Raw genomic sequence first — 26,921 nt, forward strand, 5'->3', positions numbered from 1 at the left:
TAGCGGTGCTCCTTTCCTTGGGGCTCCTGGGGAGCTTGTTTGGCACCATCACACGAAGCATCCATCTGTGGACTGAAATGGACTACACCTCCCACAAAACCTACATGTCTGCTCACCTGCTGCATATCAGCGCATGACATGGTGAAAAGGAGGGAGGGGGGTGTGGCCCCACAATGCTTCCTTCGACCGTGCCTCTGAGGAAGTTGAAAACGAAACGCGTCAGGCCTTGGTCGAGTGCTGTAAAATACCGAGGAAAGCTGCCTGCATACCAATAAAGCTTTAAGGGGAAAGAGCTGAACCGCGTCTGAGTGCTGCTTGAAATATGGACACCCCGTGGAGCAGAATGTAAGACGCGGCGGTCCAGCCGCGAAGCGGGCACCACCCCCGAACCTGAGGGGGCCACGGGTCCTACCTGGGACTCATTGTGTGGAGGGCGGTTCCTGGATTAGCGGTGCTCCTTTCCTTGGGGCTCCTGGGGAGCTTGTTTGGCACCATCACACGAAGCATCCATCTGTGGACTGAAATGGACTACACCTCCCACAAAACCTACATGTCTGCTCACCTGCTGCATATCAGCGCATGACATGGTGAAAAGGAGGGAGGGGGGTGTGGCCCCACAATGCTTCCTTCGACCGTGCCTCTGAGGAAGTTGAAAACGAAACGCGTCAGGCCTTGGTCGAGTGCTGTAAAATACCGAGGAAAGCTGCCTGCATACCAATAAAGCTTTAAGGGGAAAGAGCTGAACCGCGTCTGAGTGCTGCTTGAAATATGGACACCCCGTGGAGCAGAATGTAAGACGCGGCGGTCCAGCCGCGAAGCGGGCACCACCCCCGAACCTGAGGGGGCCACGGGTCCTACCTGGGACTCATTGTGTGGAGGGCGGTTCCTGGATTAGCGGTGCTCCTTTCCTTGGGGCTCCTGGGGAGCTTGTTTGGCACCATCACACGAAGCATCCATCTGTGGACTGAAATGGACTACACCTCCCACAAAACCTACATGTCTGCTCACCTGCTGCATATCAGCGCATGACATGGTGAAAAGGAGGGAGGGGGGTGTGGCCCCACAATGCTTCCTTCGACCGTGCCTCTGAGGAAGTTGAAAACGAAACGCGTCAGGCCTTGGTCGAGTGCTGTAAAATACCGAGGAAAGCTGCCTGCATACCAATAAAGCTTTAAGGGGAAAGAGCTGAACCGCGTCTGAGTGCTGCTTGAAATATGGACACCCCGTGGAGCAGAATGTAAGACGCGGCGGTCCAGCCGCGAAGCGGGCACCACCCCCGAACCTGAGGGGGCCACGGGTCCTACCTGGGACTCATTGTGTGGAGGGCGGTTCCTGGATTAGCGGTGCTCCTTTCCTTGGGGCTCCTGGGGAGCTTGTTTGGCACCATCACACGAAGCATCCATCTGTGGACTGAAATGGACTACACCTCCCACAAAACCTACATGTCTGCTCACCTGCTGCATATCAGCGCATGACATGGTGAAAAGGAGGGAGGGGGGTGTGGCCCCACAATGCTTCCTTCGACCGTGCCTCTGAGGAAGTTGAAAACGAAACACGTCAGGCCTTGGTCGAGTGCTGTAAAATACCGAGGAAAGCTGCCTGCATACCAATAAAGCTTTAAGGGGAAAGAGCTGAACCGCGTCTGAGTGCTGCTTGAAATATGGACACCCCGTGGAGCAGAATGTAAGACGCGGCGGTCCAGCCGCGAAGCGGGCACCACCCCCGAACCTGAGGGGGCCACGGGTCCTACCTGGGACTCATTGTGTGGAGGGCGGTTCCTGGATTAGCGGTGCTCCTTTCCTTGGGGCTCCTGGGGAGCTTGTTTGGCACCATCACACGAAGCATCCATCTGTGGACTGAAATGGACTACACCTCCCACAAAACCTACATGTCTGCTCACCTGCTGCATATCAGCGCATGACATGGTGAAAAGGAGGGAGGGGGGTGTGGCCCCACAATGCTTCCTTCGACCGTGCCTCTGAGGAAGTTGAAAACGAAACGCGTCAGGCCTTGGTCGAGTGCTGTAAAATACCGAGGAAAGCTGCCTGCATACCAATAAAGCTTTAAGGGGAAAGAGCTGAACCGCGTCTGAGTGCTGCTTGAAATATGGACACCCCGTGGAGCAGAATATATATATATATATATATATATGCACGTCCTCGTACTTCACCAGTACCTCGCACTCCACACAGTCAATAATGCTCAATATTCCGTCTGTCTCGTCATCGTAGATTTTAATATTCTTAAACCATAAGCCAAATTACGAAACCCTACGCGTTTCGGCGGTATATATATATATATATATATATATATATATATATATATATATATATATATATATATATATACAGAGAGATAGAGATAGAGAGAGAGAGATCAAGAGATCTCTCCTTCCCTATATATTTTTTTATAGCTATGGCTTCCCTGGGTCCGATCGTAGCCCCTGGAAAGCACATGTCTGTAAAACAAAGTGCCCCCACAGGGGGTCGGCCACTAAGCAGGAGGACCGCACCACTGCCAATTGTGCCACCATTTTTTTAAACATATTTTACTATTATTTTCAAATTTGCAGGAGCAATCGTGAACCCCCTCCTGGCGGGAAACACGTTTTTCTTTAACATAAATATTCCCGGGGTGGGGGTGGTCGCCTATTCCCATGAGGGCTGACCCCCCTAAAGACATCCCCGGTGTCTAGTGGGGTTTCATGGCCTTGGATCTCAGCGCTGCCAGGAAATCCTTTCAGGAAGGCCTTGTTTGAAGGGGGAGAGTCTCCCCTTTCAAACAAGGCCTCCCTGAAAGGTGCGGAGGCCGTTTTTGACCTGTTTTCCCCAACAGAGTCGAGCACTGCCTTACCTGCTGCTTTCTCGGCTCCAGTGGGGAAAATTGTGACGTCCGAGGTCCTCGCGGCGTGCTGATGTCACAGATGGGCGGGAGGAGGTACGGGGAGAGACGTGGAAAGTCTTCTGCGTCTACCCCAGGGTAAGCACCTGTATCTCCAGCAGTTAACAGAAAGCATCAATTGAACAGTAAACATAGAACATGGAATACAAAGATTCCATGCAGACAATAAGGTGTCGAAACAGAGAGGAATGTGGCTTATGTAATACATATTACCAAACAGTAGGTAATAATACATTTTTGTTAGTTGTAAGATTACCTTACTAAATGATTACCTGAGTTATGATTTCAGATATTGTTGCAGGAGTGTATCAGATTGTGTCAATTAAAATGAAATTACTAATATTAGGAATTCCCCTGCTATATCGGTGCGGTTTGATATAGGATAACAACATTTAATTATGGTGTCACTGTATGGATCTAGATGAATTTCATAGTACCAATGGGTTAGAATTTAATCCATTACTGTATGGTTTTTATTGTACATACAAATATTGATGAGATGGTCAAGATTGTTGCTGTTTATACAATAATGATGAATTTATGTTATATATTTGGTATTAATACGTTTTCCTTATAATTTATTTTTGTATGGATTGCTAGCGTAAAGTGAGGGAGAGGTGTGGTGCAGCAACCAGAGCAGCAGACTCTGGAGCATGGGGCTCACAGTTAGATCCCCGGTGGCAACTCAGCATCATGTGACTCTGGGCAATAGCTCACTTAATCTCTCCAATGGCCCCAGTGCCTTGAAACCCTTAACCTGTTGACCGCTGTGTGAATTCCGCCACGGTGCAGGTGAAATAAAGGGTGGGCGTGGTTCGGACGGCCCCCGGCCGTCCTTCGCACACACCCACCGTGAGGGTTAAGGGGGTGATATGTTTGAGCTTTACAAACAGTAATTATTATTATTATTATGAAATGTGCTGCTAAAAATGTATATAAGTAGGACTGAGCAAAATAGTTTATGCAAGATACTTCACCCTCAAAAGTAGGTCCAACTTCACCAGAATTCTTCTGCTGTAATTAATATTAGAAATTGGATTATGTACAGTGGGATTAGGATTTGAAAATCTATAGTAACCAAGTGTCTTGAGGGTGGCATATCTTCAAGAGCTGTTAAAGACTTCATGAATAAGTCTTAAAGTCAGACTATAATGCTCCTGTAACTGTTGATGTTTGTTATATTTGTAGGAAAGACTGCTCAGTAATGTTTTGTTTCATGTGCAGATCCTTCTCCTGTTAGTAACGTGAACCTGAAAGCCAGGACAAACTCATCAATTACAATCTCCTGGAAAAAACCTGACAACCCTCGTGTCAATGACTATACCTACTGGGTAAAAGTGCAAACCTCCAGCTCTACCATTGGATCAGTGATAGTAAAAGACAACATCTCTACACAGAACAATTTACAGCCCGGGACCCTCTACAAATTCATCATACAGTCGGTGACGGTGAATAACGTTTCAAGTACCACAACGAACTACACAAGTTACTCAAGTGAGTAATGTGTTAGCTGCCTATTATTTTGCTCTTAAAAATTATGAATTTTAATATTTATACATTCAGAAGCATAGTATTCATGCAATGGTTTCTGGGTGAAAATCAAAATGTGACTGCCACACCCAGAATTACCAATACCACTGGACTATTGAAAGTACTAGATGCAGGTGTGTTTCATCATTGTGTTTCTCTAGCCCGAAAGTCGAATAACCATTGGAATGTGTATTTGTGCTTCTCAATCCATCTGCTTTATTCCAGAGATAAATGTGGCCTACTTTTGTATCCACCAATGTACTTCTTGGAAAACAAGAAAGTGCAGGTTATCCTGCACAATTTTAAATCCTGATTCAACCTGTAAATCCTACTACTGGACAAAACAGGCCTGTGAGTGCGTTTAATCCAAGCTAACCATTTCGAGTCTGTAAGGCTTGGGTGTATTGCTGCTTTTGGAATTAATTTCTACAAATTTCTACAGAGGTCTACAGATGCCGGTTCCTGAATTACCTCCATGATAGGGAAAGTTTACCTCTTCACTCCAGTGCCCAGTACAGAATATAATGGATATAGTACCCTGCCTTACATTATAAGGATTTTGCTAGTCACCGAGGAGTTCCATAATCAAATGGAGGAACGAGGCCGAAGGCTGAGTTCATCTATAAGGTTATGGAACTCCCATATAATACATGGTAACACCAGCACCATTCCCACAAACCACTTGAATTATTGGTGCACAAGCATGTTTGCAAACATGAATAATGACATAAATAACTCCTAGCGTAAAAAGCAATTAGATATGGGTTGCAAACAGATATTAGAAACAGTTTAATGCAAGTTAGTGTAAAAAAACAAAAAAAAGGTGCTCTAGCTCAGAACATGTAGAAACATGCAGAAAGGCTCTAGCTTTACTTTATCTAAGGAGTGAAAAAAATAAACATATTCTATCTGCTTGATATTGCAAGGTATTAACCCCTTTGCTGCCAGGCCTAACCTCCATGCCACACTTTTTTGGGGGCTATTTGTGGTGGTTCGCATTTCGGCCCAAAAAACGTTTTTGTCCACATAAGGTATCCATACCAAATTTGCGTACTTTTCTTCCAGCATCCTGAGGATGCCAAAGGTACCCAGGGTTCCGTGAAATTAGGCAAAATACAGCTAAATGTTGTATTTTGTCAGTTTCCCCCTGCAAATGGTATCAACAAAGGGTTTGTGGCGCTATAATCACTATCTTCCCAGCTTTCAGGAACAGGCAGCTTTTTGTCAGAAAACCAACATTTTCCACATAGTTTTGGCATTTTACTGGGACATAACCTATTTTTCCTATTTTTTTGTGTGCTTTCAACCTCCTTTCAGTTAGTGGTAGAAATTGGTGTGAAACCAATAATAGATCCCGGACACCAATAGATTTCTGAAAAGAAGACATCATTCTGAATTCAGCAAGGGGTCAATTATGGAGATCCTTCAAGTTTTTCCTATAGAAAGTAACAATTGAAATAAAAATCTATTGAAATTGAGTTAAAAAAAACACCAGCCATTTGTGCCTACATTTTCACCTGGAGCTTCTTCTAACTATACTAGATTTTTGAAAGCAATACACCATTACGTTCGCGGGAGCCTTTTGATTGCGAAGATGTATCAGGTGAGTTCACAAAGAAACCGAGGTATCCAGAGTCAATAACTTAGCCGCACCTTGCAATGGTTTTTCACTGTGTACCGGTATTCAACAATTCATTTGGTAAAATATAAAGAAGTGAAAAATAGGTATCAAGGAAACCTATGTACTTCCGAATTGAGAACAAAATATGGAGTTTAGAAGCAGTGGTCATTTGCACATCTCTGAATATGTGGATAGCCATACTAGCAGGTGAATTAGGGGGCATTTTTCAAAATGTCTTCTTTTCTACACACTGTCTTACATTTGTATGGCAGAAATGCATAGTAAGACAACTAGTAATAACACTTGTCCTATTATCCTGTGTTCCCCTAAGTCTCCAGATAACAACTGTACCTCACTTGTGTGGGTAGGCCTAGTGCCCATGACAGAAAAAGGGTCAAAACGCAACATGCACACATGACATTTTTCCACAGAAAACTGACCCTAATTTTACAAGTGCCTAGATGTGTATTTCGGGCCCTAGCTTAGCGGGCACCTAGAGAAACATAGCAAACCTGTACATTTTTTAAATTTGAAAACTAGACACCAAGGGGAATACAGTATGGGGTGACTTGTGTGGCTCTCGCTAGGTTCTGTTACCCAGAATCCCTTGCAATCCCCAAACATTGTATAATAAAAAGACATTTTCCTCACATTTCTGTGATGGAAAGTTATGGAATCTGGGGGAGCCACAAACGTCCACATACCGAGCATACCCCCAAGTCTCCCGATAAAAAGTGGTACCTCACTTGTGCGGGTAGGCCTAGTGCCCAAAACCTACTGTGGAAACTTGTCAATTATTGATCACAAAACAGACCTGGTCTTGCGAAGGAGTCACCTGCGTTTTTATTCCTGGGTTTGGCTGCCATGTAGGGAAACCTACCTAACCCAGGCATTTCTGAAAACTAGAAACGGGGAGTTCATTGATGTGTACACATTCCTACCTAGAATCACCTGCAAACCTTAAATTTAGTTTTAAAAAATCACATTTTGCACACATTTGTATGAGGAACAGTTGTGGAATCACCAGACGAGCAGAATGTCCTACCATCCGCTGTTCCTTTAAGTTTCCTGATAAAAATGTTACCTCACTTGTGTGGTTAAGCCTTGTGCCTGTGACAAGAAATGGCCCAAAACTTACAGTGGAGACTCGAAAATTATCAAACACAAAAGACCCGGTCCTACGAGGGAGTTATCTGCGTTTTTGTCCTGGGATTGGCAGCCATGTAGGGAAACCTACCAAGCCCAGAAATTTCTTAAAACTAGACATCAGCGGGAGTCCAACAATGTGTGGCTTGCGTGGATCCCCAAAATTCTTTTTTTTACCTGGAATCCCCTGCAAACCTCAAATTTAGCTAAAATAAATCACATCTGTGTGTGGGAAAGTTCTGTAATCACTGGGACAGCACACATTTCCTACCACCCAGCATTCCCCAAATCGCCCAATAAAAATGGTACCTCACTTGTGTGGTTAGGCCTAGTGCCTGCGACAGGAAATGGCCCAAAACGTACTGTGGAGACTTGAAAATTATCAATCACAAAAAGACCTGGTTTTGCAAGGGAGTCACCTGCGTTTTTTCTCTGTAACTCTGAAAGTGGACTGCCAACCAGGGGGAGTAAATACTAGAATCCCTACTAGTGTAGACTCTGAAATTGTAAACCTATCTAGTACTGCTCTCAGACAGCATATACATCTTAATTCCATAACATGCTCTCTTGCTAGGAATGTACTGCCTAAAAACCAATCGGCACCCGAACAGGCCCAAAGACTCATCCACAGCTAATTCTTTCCCTGGCACATAGCTCTCTGAAAATCGATTTTCAAAGTGATCAAGGACAGGCCGAAACTTGAAAATATGGTCACAGTCAATCAGGGTGAACTCTGGGCAACTGTAAAGTATTATCAACAAAATCCAACGTCTGGAGAAGAAGCAAATACCGATTACTACTCATGGTTGCAGGAAATACAGCTGTTGCCATCAAGGGATTAGTAGACTAATATGAAGACAGCATAGGCTTCCTTACCAGTCCCATCAAAAACGGTAATCCCAAGAACTTCTTCAGAACTTCCACCGGGTAGCTCTAGAGTGGCACTGAGGTCTGGCACTATTGTCCCTCAAATACTGATCAGCATACAAATTAGTGTGCTCAACAATCTCAGCCAAAAATACATTGTCTGTAAACAACTGAAAGAAATGTGTAGACCAAAATATTTCACAATTCACTCTATACCCTGCAACACCACTAAAGGTAGGCAACACCGACTGCACCTTGTTTGGGTCAACCCAGAGTCCAGAACTTCCAATGGGAGGCCTTGTTGCCCTGAGCTGCAATACAGATTCCTCTTTCTGCACTTTCAGCACATCAGTGTCCTCCTCTAAAACAGGCACTTCATCTGCACTGAAAGTAGCTTCATCCTCACTAAGAGTACTTTCTTCATCAGATGATTCCCCTCTGACAGAACATCGCTGTCAGAAACCTGGCCTATCTCCTCCGCCTCAGATGCAGCCTCATAATCATGGTCAGATGAAGACTCAAAAAGCATACCAACAACCTGCTGAGCAGTCATACTGCGGCTAGCCATAATCCTTACCCAGAAAAGTAACTTGACAAATAAGTCAACAATTCTCAACACTGTTTAAAATAAGTAATAAGTGTGGATTTATAAAAACAAAAAGTAAAACTACTGGTATATAGCAATTGCAAGGTAACGTCAATCATTAAAAAGCATCCAAAGACCTATATACAATAAAACAATACCACTCACTTGCTAAAGACAGCTAAACTCACCAGCACCTACTTTGCACAGACACAGCAAGCATCAACAAAAACCCACAAGAAAAGAAAAACAAAAGAAAATGACACACAAGGAAACACAATACACATTGATGTTCTCTATGATGTCGGGCAGAAAGTCGCCTCCCAACAGTAGGAAACTCCTCAAACACGTTGGAGCTCTTCTAACCGACTCGGTCGGTTTCCATTCCAACCACCTGTTCACAATGTTCGGGATCGGAATGTAAACCGTGTGGTCATTCCTAATCGGTTCAGAGTGACTCGCCTAGTATTCATGTCGGTCAGAACCCATCGTATACCCCTATGGACAGCTTTTCTGCCGTTGGGATTACGATGCAGTTTTTCAACAACTTTACCATGTTGACCTGTCCAACACTGAAAAGCTGCCGGAAAGTGACTTGGGTGGGGGGAGGGGGGTGTCCCTGGCAGGGCCCCCCAGCCCCTGCAGCCTATTTTTGATGGGCGAGGGGGTACCTAAGGGACCCCCCTGTAAATCCCTTCACTGTGTGGCAAGCACCGTAAGGTGCCTGCAACAGGGTGCAGGGTTTTCGTCACACACCCCATTTCCCAATAGGAGCCTGAGTTACGGCCGATTTTCGGGCATAACACAAGGTCCCATAGGGAACAATGAGACTCCAACCGAACATTGTTTGGTCGTATCGTAATCAGAACCACCGACCGTAAGTCATCGGTCCCAATATTGAGTCGGGCGGAAGCTAAATAGGCTGCAATGACATCATTATCAAAAACCACATTCATGCAGGTCATTGATACTAATTTGGTGTAAACGGTACCAAAAACATTTCCTTACCAAACACTTGCAACTAAACAAATTGTAGATCTACCAGTGCCGCAACCGAAACCATGCGGAAAGCAAAAACTTTGCATTAGAATAAAATGAGAGGGAAAAACGCAATGAAATCACCAATGAAGACAAAAAATAAATTTTAACATTATCAAACACTTTGAAGTCTGCCCATCACCATCCAAATGCCAGCCACACACACACCCCCAGCCATGTGAAAGTCCAAAAACAGCTAGCCAGACGCCAAAACACTCAACAGCCAACCTACACTCCACACACAAACTTTTCCTTGTGATCTAGTGGCTTCTGCCCAAATGCATGGCTGATCCCCCAATGGGGGCAGAAACTGCAAAAATATTCACCACAAAAAGGGGAGTGACCTTTGGCCAAGGGGCTGTTTCCCAATACATTACACGCCATATACAATACAATCCCTGGTGATCTTGGGCACATTGGCCTAAAAATGGAATTCTAATCTGCCCCCAAGGAGGGCAGAAACAGACAAATTATCCTGCCCCAAAAAGGAAGCAACCCATGCCCAAGGGATCACTCTCAAAACATTTTGCATTACATAAAAATCCCTGGTGGTCTAGGGGCTTCTGCGCCCCCTTTGGGGCAAATGGGCCATATAAAGGCTTATCTGCTCCTAAGGGGGACAGAAACAGCCAACTTATGAATGCCCCAAAAGAGGAGCAACCCTTGCCCAAGGGTCCGCTCCTCCTAAACATGTTGCACAATATCTCTGGCTTCTAGCGGATTTGAACCCCCTCCAGGGCTAGATCAGCCCAAACAATTACTGATCTAGCCGGGGGTGTGTGGGGGGCGGCGAAACACAGGAAAGCACGCTGCCCCCAGGGCCCTGCCCCTTGCCCAAGGGTTTGCTCCCTTATAAATATAATAAAATAAATCCCTGGTGCAGCAGATCAGCTGAAAAACTGCTGATCTAGCCCGGTGGGGAAGCAAACACAGGAAAACAGCTACCCTGGCCTAAGGGTTCGCTCCCATTAAAATATAGTTACAAGTAATCCATGGCATTGTGCACGTTTGACTTCCCCACACCTCCAGGGGGCTAATCATACAAGAAACAGCTGAATCAGCCCCCAATGGTGGGTGGAACCACAGATTAAATATCACCCTGCGAAGCGACCCTTGCCTAAGGGGTCGCTCCCACAAATTTCTACCAAAAAAATCCCTGGTGTCTAATAGTGTGGTTTCTTGCTCCATGGTCACTGCCCCACCCGCGGTCGTGAAGCAGGAATCCACTCTGAACAGACACAGGAGAAAGTCCTTTCCTCCTGCGTCTGTACACCTGCAAAAAAAAAAAAGTTAGAAGGACTTACCAAACGGCAGATGGCTTCCAGCACGTCCCCGGCTGCACTTGATGAGGTCGGCGTGCCGTGAGCACGCTGCTGTTATCAGTTCGCAGGGGTGGAGGTTGGGGTGGCAGCAGAAGCGCTTCAGCAGCCATCCCAAGTGAAGTCATGTGGGTGGGTGCCCGACTGGGGCAGCACAAGTGCTTCCCCCGTGGGCCAGTGCCAGGACCTAATGGTTACATCCTCAGTACAGCAGAACTGCTGCAGAGGGCGTAATCATTATCAGCTAGATTCATCATTGTCCCGTTTTGCGAGTCCTTAATAGCGATTATTAAGGAATCGCTATTAAGGACTTGCAAAACGGGATTCATGTAGGAATCGCTAAATAAATTGCGATTCCTACGCATTCCTTATTTGCGATTAGCAAATTGCTAATCGCAAATAAGGAATAACTCCCCATTCATTCCTATGGGCCAAAGGCCCATAGGAATGAATGGGGAGTTATTTCTTATTTGCGATTAGCAATTTGCTAATCGCAAATAAGGATGCGATTTCAAGGGTGCCAGGGGTGTCCAAAGGACACCCTGTAGCACCCCTGAAATGAAAATGTAGACTGATGTTGCACACACACATGTCCAAAGGACATGTGTGTGTGTAACATACAACTGAGAAAAGTGCACAAAAGTGCATTTTTCTCAGTTTTCGCTATTTACCACAAAGTCAGACTTTGCGGTAAATAGCGGCCTAAAATAGCGATTTCGCAATTTTTAAATGCTTCTTGAATTGCATTTAAGGAATCTCTAATTGGGATTCCTTAAATGCAATTATTCGGAAATATGCGATTTCTAAAAATGCGATTTTTGCATTTGGGATGATGAATCCCAAATGCAAAAATAGCGCTTGCAAAGGGCCATATTCTCAGAATTTGGCCCTTTGCGAACCGTTTTCGGCTTGATGAATCTGGCCGTATCTTCTTAGCACCGAAGGGAATACAATAGAGCAGAAGAAAGAAAAGCAATGTTCTGTTTGTTGCTTCAAACAGCTGCTTTAATTAAGCTTCATAACCTAACACCTTTCTCCCTGGGTGGTGGTTCTCGCAGCAGGAATTTTGACTTCAGAACTCGACTGCAATAACCCTATAATAGTCAAGTTCTGACCTCTTTTCTTTACAATCGGCGGCTTGGTGTGTCACAAGCCACCGATTATAAAGAAATTGGTGACTGTCATTCATACAGGGATTATTGAACCTTCCCGTATTATAATGCACTGTTACCCTGTGGGGCTCAGTGTTCTCTTTTGATCATTGTAAAATTGGAATCAAATTTGGGTAAAATGTGTTTACATCTTTCAAATGCACTTTGTGAGCACTGTACCTAGAAAAGAACTGTCCCTTTAACTGCTGTCACTATGGGGATTTGCTGCTTTTAAATCTAGAACTAGGGGGAAAATGTAATTAATAATAGTACTAAGATACAGTTACAGTTTCCTATCATATGTGTCAGTTTCAGTATTGTTTGCTACTTCTAGATACAGCTCTTTTCACGAAAGAGTACCTTGTCTGGATCTTTCTCTAGAAGTTCATGCCCTCCCTAAGCATATGGGAAGTGCCCACTTGTTTCTAATTTTCAAAAAACTATGTGTAGATGTTGGCACATCTAAACTCATGATTGTGAGAAATCCATTGTGCCCTTGTGTGCATTTCTTTCTTTGATCACAAATACCAAAAGTATTCATCTTATATATATATAGAGTCTGTCAGAATTACTGGTGTGTATATGTATCTATAATATATATATATATATATATATATATATACACACACACACACACACACACATATATAAATATATATATATATATATATATATATATATATATATAATAATAATAATAATGCAACATTTATAGAGCGCCTGGCTACACATAGAACAGTGTGTCCCCGCGCTATATATATATATATTATATATGTCAAGTTGTGCAAAGAGCCGAGGCGCCCGTCTGCTTAAAAAGACGTCATGCAACTTTTTAAGCAGACGGGCGCCACGGCTCTTTGCACAACTTGACGAAGCCCCAAGGCGAAACACGTCGTTGCTGTTGGTTCTTGCAATAAAATCTTTGTGGAACCTCCCCTGTGTGTGCTACTTTCCTGAAGGACCGACGATCCTGGGATGTTTGGAGCGTAATTTGAATACACGGGCACACCCCCGTTTTGTGTGCACCCACTCGTGTGTGCAGCCGGTTGGTGTCTGGAAGCTGTTTATATATATATATATATATATATATATATATATATATATATATATAGAAGAAAAACAAGGTAGTCCCTCTTACTGACTCAAAAAAACCAATTTTTTTTATTTTGTTTAAATTTGCTGTTTTTAAATTGTGTATTGTGTATACCTAAGAGATGTACATCACTTTTGCATGATGCTAACACTCTTTTTTAATACTTTTCTGTGACACAGTAATTTGATGTTTTTGTATAAAAATTCTTTTAATAAATGATTGAGATATTTTATTTGAATTTGTTGATTTTTATAACTTGGTATAAACTGTTATGAGTGGCTTGAAATTGTAAAGATCTCGTGAGTTAAATTGGTATCATAGGAGCAAGTGCTATCCCCCCCTTCTTTCCGTTTGAGTCAGTAAGAGGGACTACCTTGTTTTTCTTCTGTTCCCTTCACTCCTCGTCCCTGGATTGGATTTAAGAGGAGACCTCCCTTTCTGCTTTATATTATATATATATATATATATATATATATATATATATATTTATATATATATATATATATATATATAATCACTGAAAAACACAAGGGACGTTCTAGTTAGGCTCAGATGTCAGACACACAAAACCATAGAAATTCAACAGTTAGAGTTATACTTATCTAAAGAAACTATAACTTGTGCCCTAAGGTAACGTTTACTTGTGCCTCTTCCATGCAGTTTTATCATCAATAGTTTTATTGGAAATGTTACAGTCATATTATTCAATGATGTCATAGAAGATGTCATGACTAATGTGGGATATTTAGCAGCAATTATTAGCACAATCACAATTGGCAGGTACCTGCCTTGAGGGATGGGGTCGCAAAATCCATTAATGGCTCCAGGAGGAGTGCCGCATGCTCCGTCAACATTTAATGTACGTTCACACCCGGGGATGAAGTCCCTGGGGCCCGGGAGGGTTGGCCCCTCCCTGTTTCCTACATTGCCAACCCCCAGGGTATAGGGTCCCCGGGGCCATAATCGCCTGAAGAAGGGGGCACATGTGCACCTGCCCCTCCCCCCCCTTATACATTTATTTCTTCCACTGGGACATGGCTCACTCAAGGGCATAAGAAATCAAGTGTTTGAATCCGTGCTCTACAAACTTGGGGGAAAAATAATTGTTTGTCCCAGTCAGGGTCCATGTGGGACCTCACCACCAGGCCTAGGTGTTCTGGTTTTTCCTACCCTTTTTTTACTTGTGCCTTGGCTGAGTCCATGCCCCAAAATGACTGCCACCACTTCCTGGTTAAAATGGTGGCAGCCAATCAGATCTCATCTTGAGATCTCTCGAATCTGCTGAACCTCCTCCGTGTTCCTAGATATACATAAATCTTTTTTCTTTAATAACTCAAAAACTACTGAATGGATTTACACCAAAGTACAAACAGAGATTTTTCTGGACCAAGATTTAGCTTTCTGACAGATTTCTGTTCAGCTATCCTGGCTGTTGTTGTGTTATAAATCCCCATGGGAAAAATCTGTTTAGGGACCTCCCTTTTTCTCGGCCCTCCAATGAATCGCACCAAAACTTTCCAAACAGCATCTGAAGTGAATGCAAACTAATTTTAAGAATTTCTTGAAGATTCGTCAAACGGCGCCAAAGTTATTAGCAAAACAAAAAAAATGCTTCCATATGGAAACTAGGTCCTAACTATAACTACCTACTGGCAACCGCCAGTCGGTAATATAAACCAAAGGTTAAAGTAACGTTATAGTAAATATGTCAGTTGAACTAAAAAACAATCACAAAAATTCCCCAGTTATATTTAGCATTGCTAACTATAACTTGCGTCCCCACCATGCACTGTTTATGACCTCACATATTACATCACTCATGACATGTTCTATGACATCATTAAGCCATCACTTATGACATCACAAATGACATCATTGACAACATCACTGATGGCATCCAAGCTTCTTTTGAACTCATTGATCTATAAACAGGTAGACCATTAAAGCTATGAAAGTATGTGTAAAATAGCTCAGATCATGAAGCATCAGTACTGCTGACATACATACACATCCCATGGCCTTTTTTCTTCTAGAACGTGGATGGGAGCCTCTTGGCCTCCCCACCCAAACCTTATTTGACCCTGGAGGAACCCATCCCCAGGGCTGTTTTTTTTCTATTTAGGAGAGGGGGTCTGTATGGGCCCCTTTCCGGAGCCCGATTAGACCCTTAAAACCCCAGTCCCCTGGTCCTTTTATTTTTATGGGGGGGAGGGACAAGTCACATAATGTTTTGTCGTTGTTCCAACTTGCGTTGTAAAGGTGTGCGATGTAACAACGCGGTCGTTGTAACGAAATAAAGAAACAAAAGGCACATTACCATGGTCTGTTCCGTTTTTTTCCATCCAAAGGACGAGGGGCGGTGGTTTGGAATATATATATATATATATATATATATATATATATATATATATATATATATATATATATATATATATATATATATATATATATATATACATATATATACTAGCAGCCCGCCCCAGCGTTGCCTGGGGCAGAAAGGGGCTGGGGATAGTACACCCGCTCCTGCCCAGACCCCCTCCCGCACCGACTCCCTCCCGCCCCGACTCACTCGCGCCCCCCTCCCACCCCGACTCACTCGCGCCCCCCTCCCGCCCCGACTCACTTGCGCCCCCTCCCGACTCACCATGGTCTGTTCCGTTTTTTTCCATCCAAAGGACGAGGGGCGGTGGTTTGGAATATATATATATATATATATATATATATATATATATATATATATACTAGCAGCCCGCCCCAGCGTTGCCTGGGGCAGAAAGGGGCTGGGGATAGTACACCCGCTCCTGCCCAGACTCCCTCCCGCCCAGACTCCCTCCCGCCCCCCTCCCACCCCGACTCACTCGCGCCCCCCTCCCGCCCCGACTCACTTGCGCCCCCTCCCGACTCACTCGCGCTCCGACATTTGCATTTGCATCACACAGTCTCACTTTCCCTTTCCTTACCTGTGCCGCCACTTCTCAATGCACAGCCGCTCGTCACCGCACCGCCCTCCTCCTTCGTCATCACGCACGTCGCGTAGCGGCCAGCGCTAGGTCCCGGCCGGCGCTACTTTCAGGGGACTACTTTGTTTACAAAGTTAATTTTTTTAATTTACTGGTTTTTTTTTATATAGCCTATGTCCATCTACACACCCTGACATTTTCATAGATGTATCAGGTGTGTAGATTGGCGCTGTGGTTCCCGAGTTTACCTGGCCAAAAGGTGCAAGTTCTCTTTTTATAATAGTAGTATAGATACACACACACACATATATATCATGTGAACACGGCCTTCTGAAGGCCGAAACGCGTCCTGACGGTGATGCGGGGCATTCATTAAAAAACCATGCATTAATGCCTGGGTCCTCATTCGTCTGTTCCAAGAAATTGGATGGTGTTTGGTGAAGTAGCTGGAGTTATGCATATTCAATAAAGCACTTCATTCACTTTCATCATCCCCTGAGTGGTCCGTACCGGTTTGTGTGCCTTGGAGGAGTGGTGCCATTCGGGATTTGTTTTCATATATAAATGTATGTGTGTGTGTTTGTGTGTGTGTGTATATGTGTATATGTGTATATATATATATATATACACACACACATCTATTTCATACCTTGTAAAGATCCTTCGTATTTGTGTTACATATTTCTACATACCTCGATGTTTTCTGTAATTGTAATTCTAGTTCAGACTTTTTACAAACCCTGGCCTAAAGTTGTTTTTGTGTATTTATCCTTCTTTGTATTTGGTGGGCAGCCTCCTGAACCTCACATGGTTTAAGTTTCCGGTTCATTGATCTGATTTCTGCTTTCTCTGTGCTTCAGTTTTTCCTATACTGGTATTATTCTGTTTGTTTGATTTTTTTTGTGCAAATTGGCGTCCTAAATTATCTTTGTGCATAGGATTAAGTTTGAGCTACATGAATGAAATATAAATAAATAAATAAATAAATAAATAAATCTTGCCCTTTGGGGTAGCCATGTGTGCCAGTAGACCCGATTCAGGCAGGAGACTCGCAATTTTTCGAAGCAAAAAAAGTCTTTATTTTGGCTGTCTCCTGCCTGAACTGGTCTCGGCTTAGATAGAAGTCAATTAAAGAAATGCATTCTCTCGATAATTTATTTTTAAATCTCCCACTTTCCTCTTATAAAATGTTTGCCTGTCTGGGTAGTGGGCATGGGTGAATCATCCCCCCATGAAACTATGCCATTAGAAATAATGCCTTTGCGTACTATGTTATGAGAATCCTCCTCTATACTGTTGGAATTTTGCAATATTGTGCTAGGTAGGGTAGTTCTTCAGAATACTGTGTGAAGAATAACTGCTTCTGGAATACATCCAGAAAGAACTTAAGTTCCAATTTCTGTCGGTAATTTAAATTATGTATATTACAATGACATGAAGAAAAAGGCCATGGGGCCAATAGATCAGGAACACCATTGACTGCAGAACAACTTGCTGTAAAGAAGAGTGTCTCCTCCTATTAGTGCCAGGATGTAAAATGCCCCATGATAAGATGCTGCAGAGAACAGTGTGACCAGACTTCTGTACCAAACTGAGCACTAGCAAAAATACTCAGTGAGCTTTCCAGACCATTTTAAGATCTACCATAAGGCTGCTCACATGTTCCTTCCTAAATGCTGTTATTGTTGGAAGCTGAAATTAATGATGGCCCTCTCCTCCAGCACTTCCTAGCAGTCATTCTTGCTCCCAACCATTGTCCTCAATAGTGATAAGTCAAGTGAATGTTGCAGTGGTCAGCCTGCCTATCTTTATGATTGGTGCTAGACCTCTAGCCATCAGTCAAGAGTTAAGCGATAGACAGGCAACTTATTGGAGACAGTTCATCAGGCCAGAGATCCCTTGCGCTGCAGAAGACAACAAAAAGCAGACCCATCACCTTTCTGTTCCATACTGCTTGCTACTCCTGGCCAGTCTCTTTTCAGTTCTCTGTGAAAATGGTTGCTCAGAACACCTACAACCTCTTGTAGATTAAATAGGAGGCAGCATGAGGTCCATGGTATGAGGGCAGAGCCAATATTGAGAGAAAATTCATAGTACTGAGGCGGTTGCTATCCAGCATTATGTGCTACCTGTCCTAGCTCCCTTCGGTAGTTCTTAGAGAGATCTGGATGGTTAGCTAACAGGCGAGCTGTGGTCCACTCCTTTTTCTCAACCGTAATAACGTTGCTGCATTGATTTCATCTTGAACATGAGTGATCTACTCGAGGCTTCCCCATGTTCCTCCTTGCCTACATCTTTATCATGAAGCAGACTTGAATACATTTAAGATAGTTCTGATACTATGCCAGTTGAATAAGGTTTACAGACTTCTTCCCAACTAAAGTTTTTAACTTGTTTATTTTTGGATCAGCAACTTAACTATATTTGGGCCCAGATTTACAAAGGTTTTGCATCGGGGTTGCGTCACCCCGATGCATTGTATTTTGTTACGCAGCCGGATGCAAAATCCTTTTTGGTATTTGCAAACCCCTGCAAATATTGATTTACGTGGCTTTGTAGGAAAAAGTAACACCATGCAGCACACTACGCTGCCTTGTATGACATTGCATCAAGTTGGTGTTCAAAGGATGGTGATTGAGAGTTCCCCTGCATCCACCCACGGATTTTGACACAGACCCATATTTAGAAAAAGTTGTAGATACGGGTTTGTGCCAAAATGATGCAACTGCCTGAGGCTGGTGTAATGAGGAGAAATCGCAATATAAATACCCATTTTATTAGACCCCTTTGCTGCTTACATTTCCATAAATATCATCATAGGCTTAATATATTGTACTTAATTACTAATTTTACTAGGCTAAAAAATATATTTTTAACCCACACATTCAGTTAATAAAACATCAAACAATATTTGCATATATCCCAGTTTACAAATATAAAAAGAATAAGCATTAATAAACATAAACATAATTTTGTAAATATTTTAAAGGTATAGGTAGGAAGGGAGCTTTCTGTCTCTAGTACTATGTGCACTCTACTGGGACAGTTACCGCTATGGCACAAAATATTTTAAAAATTAAGACACATTGTGGGTGAACTCTAGAGTTCAACCGTATGACTTTATGACTAGGATGACTGCGTTTGCAGTTATTTTTTAGATAAGAATATATTACCTCAGTTCGACATTATTTAGTTAAAGTTCATTGTACAACTGATGCTGTACATGTATGTACATTTTGTAAATGCAAGATACCTTATGCCACATTTCAGCCAATTTAGTTCATCACATAACAATAAGATCTTCTTACATGCACTTCGTAAACATAAAATAGTTTATAATAGAACAGCTTTACAGTCAACATGTTTCGCAACCCTCTGTTTCTTCTTAGGCTCTCTGGTTGATAGTAATTTATAGAACAGAAGCATGCCCTGTGGTCAACCAGTTTTTCTGTGCTTTCAAGCCTGGGAGAATTTCAATGTATCCCTTACAGTCTATCAGAAAAAAATATTTTAGCATCAGTTACGTCCAAAATATCAAATCGAAGAGTAGTACAAAATGGACACTTATCTTGTTGTATTTAAATTTTTAATAACATCACTGTTGTTGGTCATCAAATAGTATTCGCTATTAATGATAAACAGTAAGACTTGGTCATTATTCATTGTCTCAATTGATCTCGGCATCTCTCCCATCAAAGTTTAAAAAACATATTAGGTGAACACAGGTATGTGTGTTTGCTTTTACATACTGTAAAGTGCATTGTGCTTGAAGCTGCTTCGAGCAGAATTTGCCATTCCTCCTTTTAACATCATATAAATTCATCTATTTTACTGTATAACTTCGATTTGATTTCAATGGATAGTGCTACATATAGTGCTACATATTTTGTTACTGCAATTCTCACAATATTGTGATTGATTGCTTTACACCACGGCTGCACACATGTCATTAACATCACATGCCCTGACTGATATAACAGCCTCAGCCTTCAATTCAAAGACAGAAGACAAACAGAATATGCTCAATGGCTTCTTCTTTGCCACCTCTGTTCAGTTGCCACTTACTTCTAGTAAATGAGGAATCCCCATCCTAGCATCTGCTCTGCTGTCTTACAGTTTTACCCAGCATCCTGTTAGACTTGGGTCCGGATTTGTGTTTAGTTAAGTTTCAAGTAAATACATATCATTGGGTCGCATTATTTATTACTTGTATGTAGGCGAGAATGAAACAAGTTACTTATACTGAAGAAAACTTCTCCACTGTTTTACATGAATTGTAAATTGTAAATTAATACTTGTATAGCGCACTACTCACCCACAAGGGTCTCAAGGCGCTCGTACGAATACCGCTGTGGAACCCATCCTGGTTTCCCTGTGAGGCGTCCACTCCTGGGCACCCCCAAGGTGGAGGCCAGGCATCCTTAGCGTTGTGGGGGCCGTTGTGGAGATTAAGCAAGCTATTGCCCAGAGTTGCAGAGTGGGACCCCATGATTGGAATAGGCACCGAGGTGAGAATTATCAGGTCCGTGGAATTTTGAGCCCAAGACCCGCCGAGGCGGGGAATTGAACCCTGGTCCCGGGCTAGACCTCTGCATCAGGGTCTGCCGCTCTAACCATTGAGCCACACTTCTCCACACAAAACCAGAGACTGGTCTTTTATGGGTGCTCAAAAGAAACCAGGGCTGGAAAGCTCCGCACTCTGTTAGCGCTGTGAGGCTGTACTAATGCCAGAATGTGCACTTTATAAATACAAGTAACATACCCTGCCAAACAGCAGGATGATCAAGGCTCAATGTTTTTTGTTTATATTGCCCAGTACATTTCACTGTAGCAGGGTATGACTCTCCTGAAATGTATCCTACTTGCTTCCAAATTAAGAATCATATAAGCAGAAGCTCCTTTCACTGTAGTCGTGAGTGTGGTCATAACCTCAAGAGCCCATCCCCTCTTCATTAACAGCCATTAGCTATTGTGCGTCCCCAACTGATGTTTTTATGGATGTATTCAATTAAGATTTCATCCAAGTTCTGCGGAGTTACAGACGCCACAATGTTTGCAAACTTTCTCTGCAGTTGAAAATGTTTTTTTTCTTTGCAGAAGAATCTGCTTGCAATTTTTTTCGCTAGAGTATTTAAGCGCAAAAGTGGGACTTCTTTGGCACAATTCAACAATCCTTAATGGTATCCTCTGTCATGTAGCCTCTTAATCAGGACCTCAGATTCCTCAAAATATTCGTCCCTTATTGAACAATTCCTTCTAATCCTCATGAATTACCCATACGGTAAATTACCCCTTAGGGCCCCAGGATGACTTCTAGTGTATCTCAGAAGTGTGTTATGCTCTGTTGGTTTTCTGAACAATTTTGTGTATAATTTATCGTCCTTGACTTTTAAAGTCATGTCTAGAAGAAGTATTTCAATGTTGCTATGAGTCATGGTAAACTGAATTTCAGTTGATCTATTAACCCATCGCAAAAAGACCTCTAAGTTGATGGTAATAAAGCCCATCTATATATCCTCCAGAACGTGATGTTCTCAGAGAAGGGATTAGTTACTGGAGATATATGCCTTTGTTCGTAGCTGTCCATAAAATATTACCCAGATCAGTAGCAAATCCCATAGCCACTCCTTTAAGCAGAAAGTAAAATTGATTCTTAAAGAAAAAAACATTTTTAGTCATAGCTACTTCTAATAATGACACTATTAATTTAGTGGGCTCCTGCATAGGTGTGTCTCTATTGTCTAGTATAGATCTAATCTCCTCCATTGCTTTCTGCTGTGGGATGCTGGTATGTTACAAAGTTAAATCCATGGTGTGGGGTGAGAAAAGATAATCCTTTATCAGTTTGATTATGTCCATTGTATCACGCGCAATGATTCCAGGACTGAATTGTACCCTCACACTATCGGTCGTCATGAAGGACTGTCCAGACGTTTGTGGATTTTTGCTAGGGTATATATTGTTGCCGTTCTAGTTTTTTTTTTTTTACTTGGATATCATATTCATATTCACTTATATACCCATCCACAAGGCTTTCATCGCTATTAAATTGACTCACTTCCTTTGACGGATTGTTCCTGTACTCCCAGTTGTCTGTATCTCAGTTTTGTGATCCACAGTGTCTTGTACCAATATGGCATCCCATTTCTTCATTGGTTTGCTACTATATTGGTATTTCTATTGAGAGGGTGAGGACTAGACTTTCTACCTTAGCGGTATTGTGTTTGATGTATTCCTTCTGGGATAACATTGCTTAAGTCCACCTGCTCGAATGTCAATATTTTGTGGGATACTAGGTGCACTGGCAGTGTAAAGGGAGATGGAGGTCTTAGTCCACTGGAATCTCACTTGCCTTGCTATAGGATTTTAGCAAAATAATATTTGAATCTTATCTTCCTGAAAAACTGATTAAGTTCTGTTTTGATATTAAACGTATAAGGGACATCACTAGGATCAAAGGAGTGGCTCTTCGCCAGCATATTGGATTCTTTTATTTTTAGTTGAAGAAGTTTTATTGAAAAGAATCATAAAACCGTACAAGAATATAATGATATACATCGCTTAAGTATTGTGAGTGCATCAAAAATAGAACAATGTAAGCATCCAACTATAAACAAATGATTGTAAGTTAGTAAACCATTGAAAGCCGCAATGCTTAGCATCAAAATAATCAAAAAAGTTCAAGGAATTCTAGCGGTTTTTAGTTTCTTAAGAATAAGAAGAGAAGAGGGCGAGGGAAAGAAGACAATGAAAAAAAGAAGAGAAGAAAAGAAGATAGTAATCACAGTTTATATAATAACATAGCGTTACAACCATCACTTAGTATCTAAACATCCAAATATACTGATAATTAATGACAGGTCCGGAAGAGGTGACAGTTCTGCATAAATAAGTGGTAAGTGGAAGCCAGATAAAGTATTTTTTGATCAGCAGGGGAAGTGTAGTGGCATAAGCTCTATCTAACCTGTGGTAGTAAGATAGTAAATTCCTCCAGGCTATGAAAGTGATTTTTTAAGTATCCTTCCAATTTGATCTAATAACTTGTAAGGCCAAAGCTAACAATAAATCAATACGTTTCCCAATATTCCTTTGAGAATGCCAAAGGGGGGGAAGAACAACCCCCAAAAAAGATGCACAATAAAGGATATCCGATTGTGACTTCGTAAGGGTGTATTTAGATAAATGTAGAACAGAGTTCTTTCCCCTGTGTGTGATATTGTAATCTAAGTACTGTCGACAGGTCTGGGTCTCCTAATGGCTCTCCTGCGGGTGGTAGCTGCCTGCTCTCTGACCTCTACCTCGGCCCTTGGTCAGGGCCCTGCCCCTGTTCGGTCTGTATCCGCCCTCGTCCAACAAAAGGTCCCTGGTATGGTCCCCGTAGGTTTAGGCAGATGTGTAAGCTGATGTACCTGTCCCTGGCTGCTCACTGTCAGAGACAGAGCCACTGGACATGGAAGAAGCGGAAAAGGTCAGCATCTTTTTGCGAGGCTTGCCATTGGCTGATGTAAATACCCTGAGTATTCTGCTGGCAGTATTGGTCTTGCAAGTATGGATAGGTCGTTTGTTTTCATCTGAGTACGTAATGTTTTCCGAAAACTTGTCGTGTCTCCTTGCACTGCCGCATGCAATACCCCAAACCCCCGATGTGAGACAAACCCACGCATGCCTCTTTCTACTGTTGCAGATTGGTCTGCTGCTGCCCGAGGTCTGATTGTAACTCTTGCTTCCCTTACAGATCCAAATCCGCCTGAAAATCTGATGGCGTCACCAGTCAGCGACACAGTGATCCTCATCGCTTGGACCGCACCGAAGGACCCTAACGCAGACAGATATCAGTACAACGTGACCCTGGCAAACCCCACGTCTGCACAGACCATACAGACTGCTAGCACCAATGTCACCACGCTGACCTTTGGAACCTTGAACCCGGGAAACCTGTACACAGCAAGAGTCAACTCCTGGATCGAAGGCGCCCACAGCACAGAGAACCAGGCGCCTGCGCAGACGAGTAAGCATTTCAGAAATACCCTAGAAAGTGTGCTGGTAACTACCTTTAATCAAAAGAACATACATTATTTTATTTCTGTAGCGATGGCTACAACAGTTCTTTCATTACATAGCGTGGTCAATTTTAAGTGCTACAAGGATGAAAGGCTGCAAGAGCCCTGCTGGGGTTCAAACCGATACCCTTCCAGCTGGGTACTTAGCCCCGTCGGTGAGTGCTCTATTCACTGGGCTCTTTACCAATGTAACTGTATTTCTTACATCGGGAGGCACCCTGCACCATGAGCGTGGTTACTTACATTGTACTTATCTGTGTTTCTGTTCCTGGATTGAAAGGGAATACAGTTGCTCGCTTTTTAGGTTTTGCCTGGCGAAAAGATGCGCTCTGCGCATCTTTTTCGCGCAGGCGAAAACCTAATGAGAATAGTACGGGAGACAGGAACGGCCCCCGTCTTTCATTGGCTAGCTCCAAAAATGGAGGCTAGCCATTGGAAGACGGGCCTGTCCGTCAACGCCGGACCAGATTCGGGGGCGTTCCCGAGAATTTTTGGCTTTTGGCTACGTCACGCTACGTCAGCCAAAAGCCCTCGGGAACGCCCCCGAATCTGGTCCGGCATTGAGCCGGCACCCGCCTTCCTGCTTGCGTGAGTGCTTTTTTGCCTTAAGTTCGTGTGTGTCTGTTCCCGCTCCCCCCCCCCCCCCCTCCGCTGTCAGTGTGTGGCCGTTCCCGCCCCCCTCGCTTCTTTCTATTCCCACTAATTTGGTGCTCCCGTGCACACGCTATTTCAGCCAACGTCTTCCGGGTTCTGCTTACCCTAACCTTAACGGGAGTCCTCGGGAGTCTGACTGCCTCCGGGTCGGCAGGGTTCCGCCTGGCCCCGGCTCTCCGAGGCGCAGGTTCCTTTTCCTCCTCGTCTCCCTTGGGAGCAGAGATCAGCGGTCGGTGAGCTTTGCCGGTCCCTGGGGTGATGACCTCTCCTGAGGGCTGGACGCTCCTTATTCCTGGGGGCGGACACCTCCCCTCCCAGGCAGCAGGGACCTGCCTGTCTGTCTGTCCTGTAATACATTTTCCCTTGCTCTCCAGGGAGCAGGGCTCCTTGCTAGTCCCTGGGGTGCCGATCCCTGCACTGCTCTCCACACACTACAGCCCTGCGCAGGCAGAGGCAGCAGGCTTGTGCGTGGTGGGAGGAGCCCCTGCGCATGAAGCGGACAAGAGTCCGTGCTCACCCCTGGTCTGCTCCCGAGCGCCTTGTTTCTTGTCTGCAGGTTGAGGAGTGGCTCGGTAACAGGCAGGGGGTTACAGCTCGCGGCTCTGGGTAGGTGGGGGCTCTTAACCCATCTTATCACAGTCGGAGATGGCTGTGAGAGCCGCGCTGCCCTCTCTACGGACACCTCACGTACTCGGTGCTCCAAAAGGAAACTTGAGGGGCATCAGGTACGGAGACGGTAGCTGAGCGCCTTGCAGGCAGCGCGCTGCTTTAGTAAAGCGCGGCTTCACGCCACAAGAAGGCGCATCGAAGGGCACGCTTTAAACTCTGGGCGCTATGGAGGGCTGGGAAATGGAAAGAATCTGACTCTTCAGATGCTGGGACGAGCGTTTCATGCACTGTCCTCCAACGGGTGCGCTCCATGCACTGCTATAGGTAAGGTATGGGCGCGCCATGCGCGTGGCTGAGCTTTGTGCACCTGGTGGTTTATTTACACTCAGCCCAGGGGGGTGTCGGTGGTGTTTAGAATATTGAAGAAAATACATAGCATTCTTGTTGTGTGTTTATTTTGTGGGATGGGGCGGTCCTAAGACGCTAGTGGTGGTGGTGGGGTGGGGGCAGAGAAGGAGCACGGGGATCCATTCTCACTGTCCGAAATTATCCTGTGCAGCTAGTTAGTAACCCGTGGTATTTAATGGCGCTGGAATCGCTGAACGTGGATGGTCTGTGAATTAACAGGAAGGCCTGGTATGTGGATGAATCTGGATTTGAGAATCATACGTTATAGGATTATTAAAGGCAGGGTCCTGCGTGAGAAGGGACAAGAATGAGGGGGTGTATGCAATAGGGATTGTTTTGTGCAGTGCCACAGGGGCACCCTGGAGCCACTCGGTTCACCATTACTAGAGGGATTCTGCACATGGCCTGGGGGGGTTGCCAATGTGTACGTGTCTTTGGCTTTTTTAAAAATAATAAATAAGATGACTATTTCTGTCTATTAGCAGGCATGTCTAGCCAAAAATAGTGCTGCAAACATTCCAATCCGCGATCCATTCGAGAATGTTTTCATTTTAGAGGTTCCTGCTGAGAAGTATTATTAGCCTCCAAAGGCACGCTGTCTTGTAAGTGATCAGCTGTCAGATACATGCTTGCATGCTCGCTTTCTGAGATTTATAGATATAAAGGTATTTGTTTGAAATGTTAAGATTCATGATTCTTTCTCCCCTGCACAATGGCCTCTTTACTATCCTAACAGATTATGTTGTCGACGCCGAGACTCGACCCTGGACCCCCAGCTCCATAATGTCCGTGTTCCCGTTCCTTCCCGGAACCCCCCCCACCCCCCCTCCCGCTGTCCGTGTCTCCGGCCGTCTGTCCCACCTCATTTACATTAGAACATCTTCAGTCCTGCTCTTTAATAACCAGCTCCCGCAACAACTCCCTGTGCCAAGTCCTCGCACACACTGTTGCCTGCTTGTGCCTCTGTGTGCCCCTGTT

The 26,921-nt window shown here is 43.9% G+C and overlaps 1 protein-coding gene across 4 annotated transcripts in view; it reads left to right on the top strand.

The window, feature by feature from the left end:
• Window positions 1–26,921, top strand: part of PTPRH (protein tyrosine phosphatase receptor type H) — a 723,213-nt gene that overhangs the window by 619,067 nt on the left and 77,225 nt on the right. For all 4 annotated transcript variants that reach the window (XM_086930309.1, XM_086930310.1, XM_086930312.1 and 1 more), the window contains 2 exons: window positions 4,126–4,395; window positions 23,948–24,220. In XM_086930309.1, coding sequence (XP_086786435.1) covers window positions 4,126–4,395; window positions 23,948–24,220 — 543 coding nt within the window. The remainder of the gene's footprint in view (window positions 1–4,125; window positions 4,396–23,947; window positions 24,221–26,921) is intronic.

This window comes from Lissotriton vulgaris, chromosome 7 (genome assembly GCF_964263255.1).
Source record: "Lissotriton vulgaris chromosome 7, aLisVul1.2, whole genome shotgun sequence".
NCBI lineage: Eukaryota > Metazoa > Chordata > Amphibia > Caudata > Salamandridae > Lissotriton > Lissotriton vulgaris.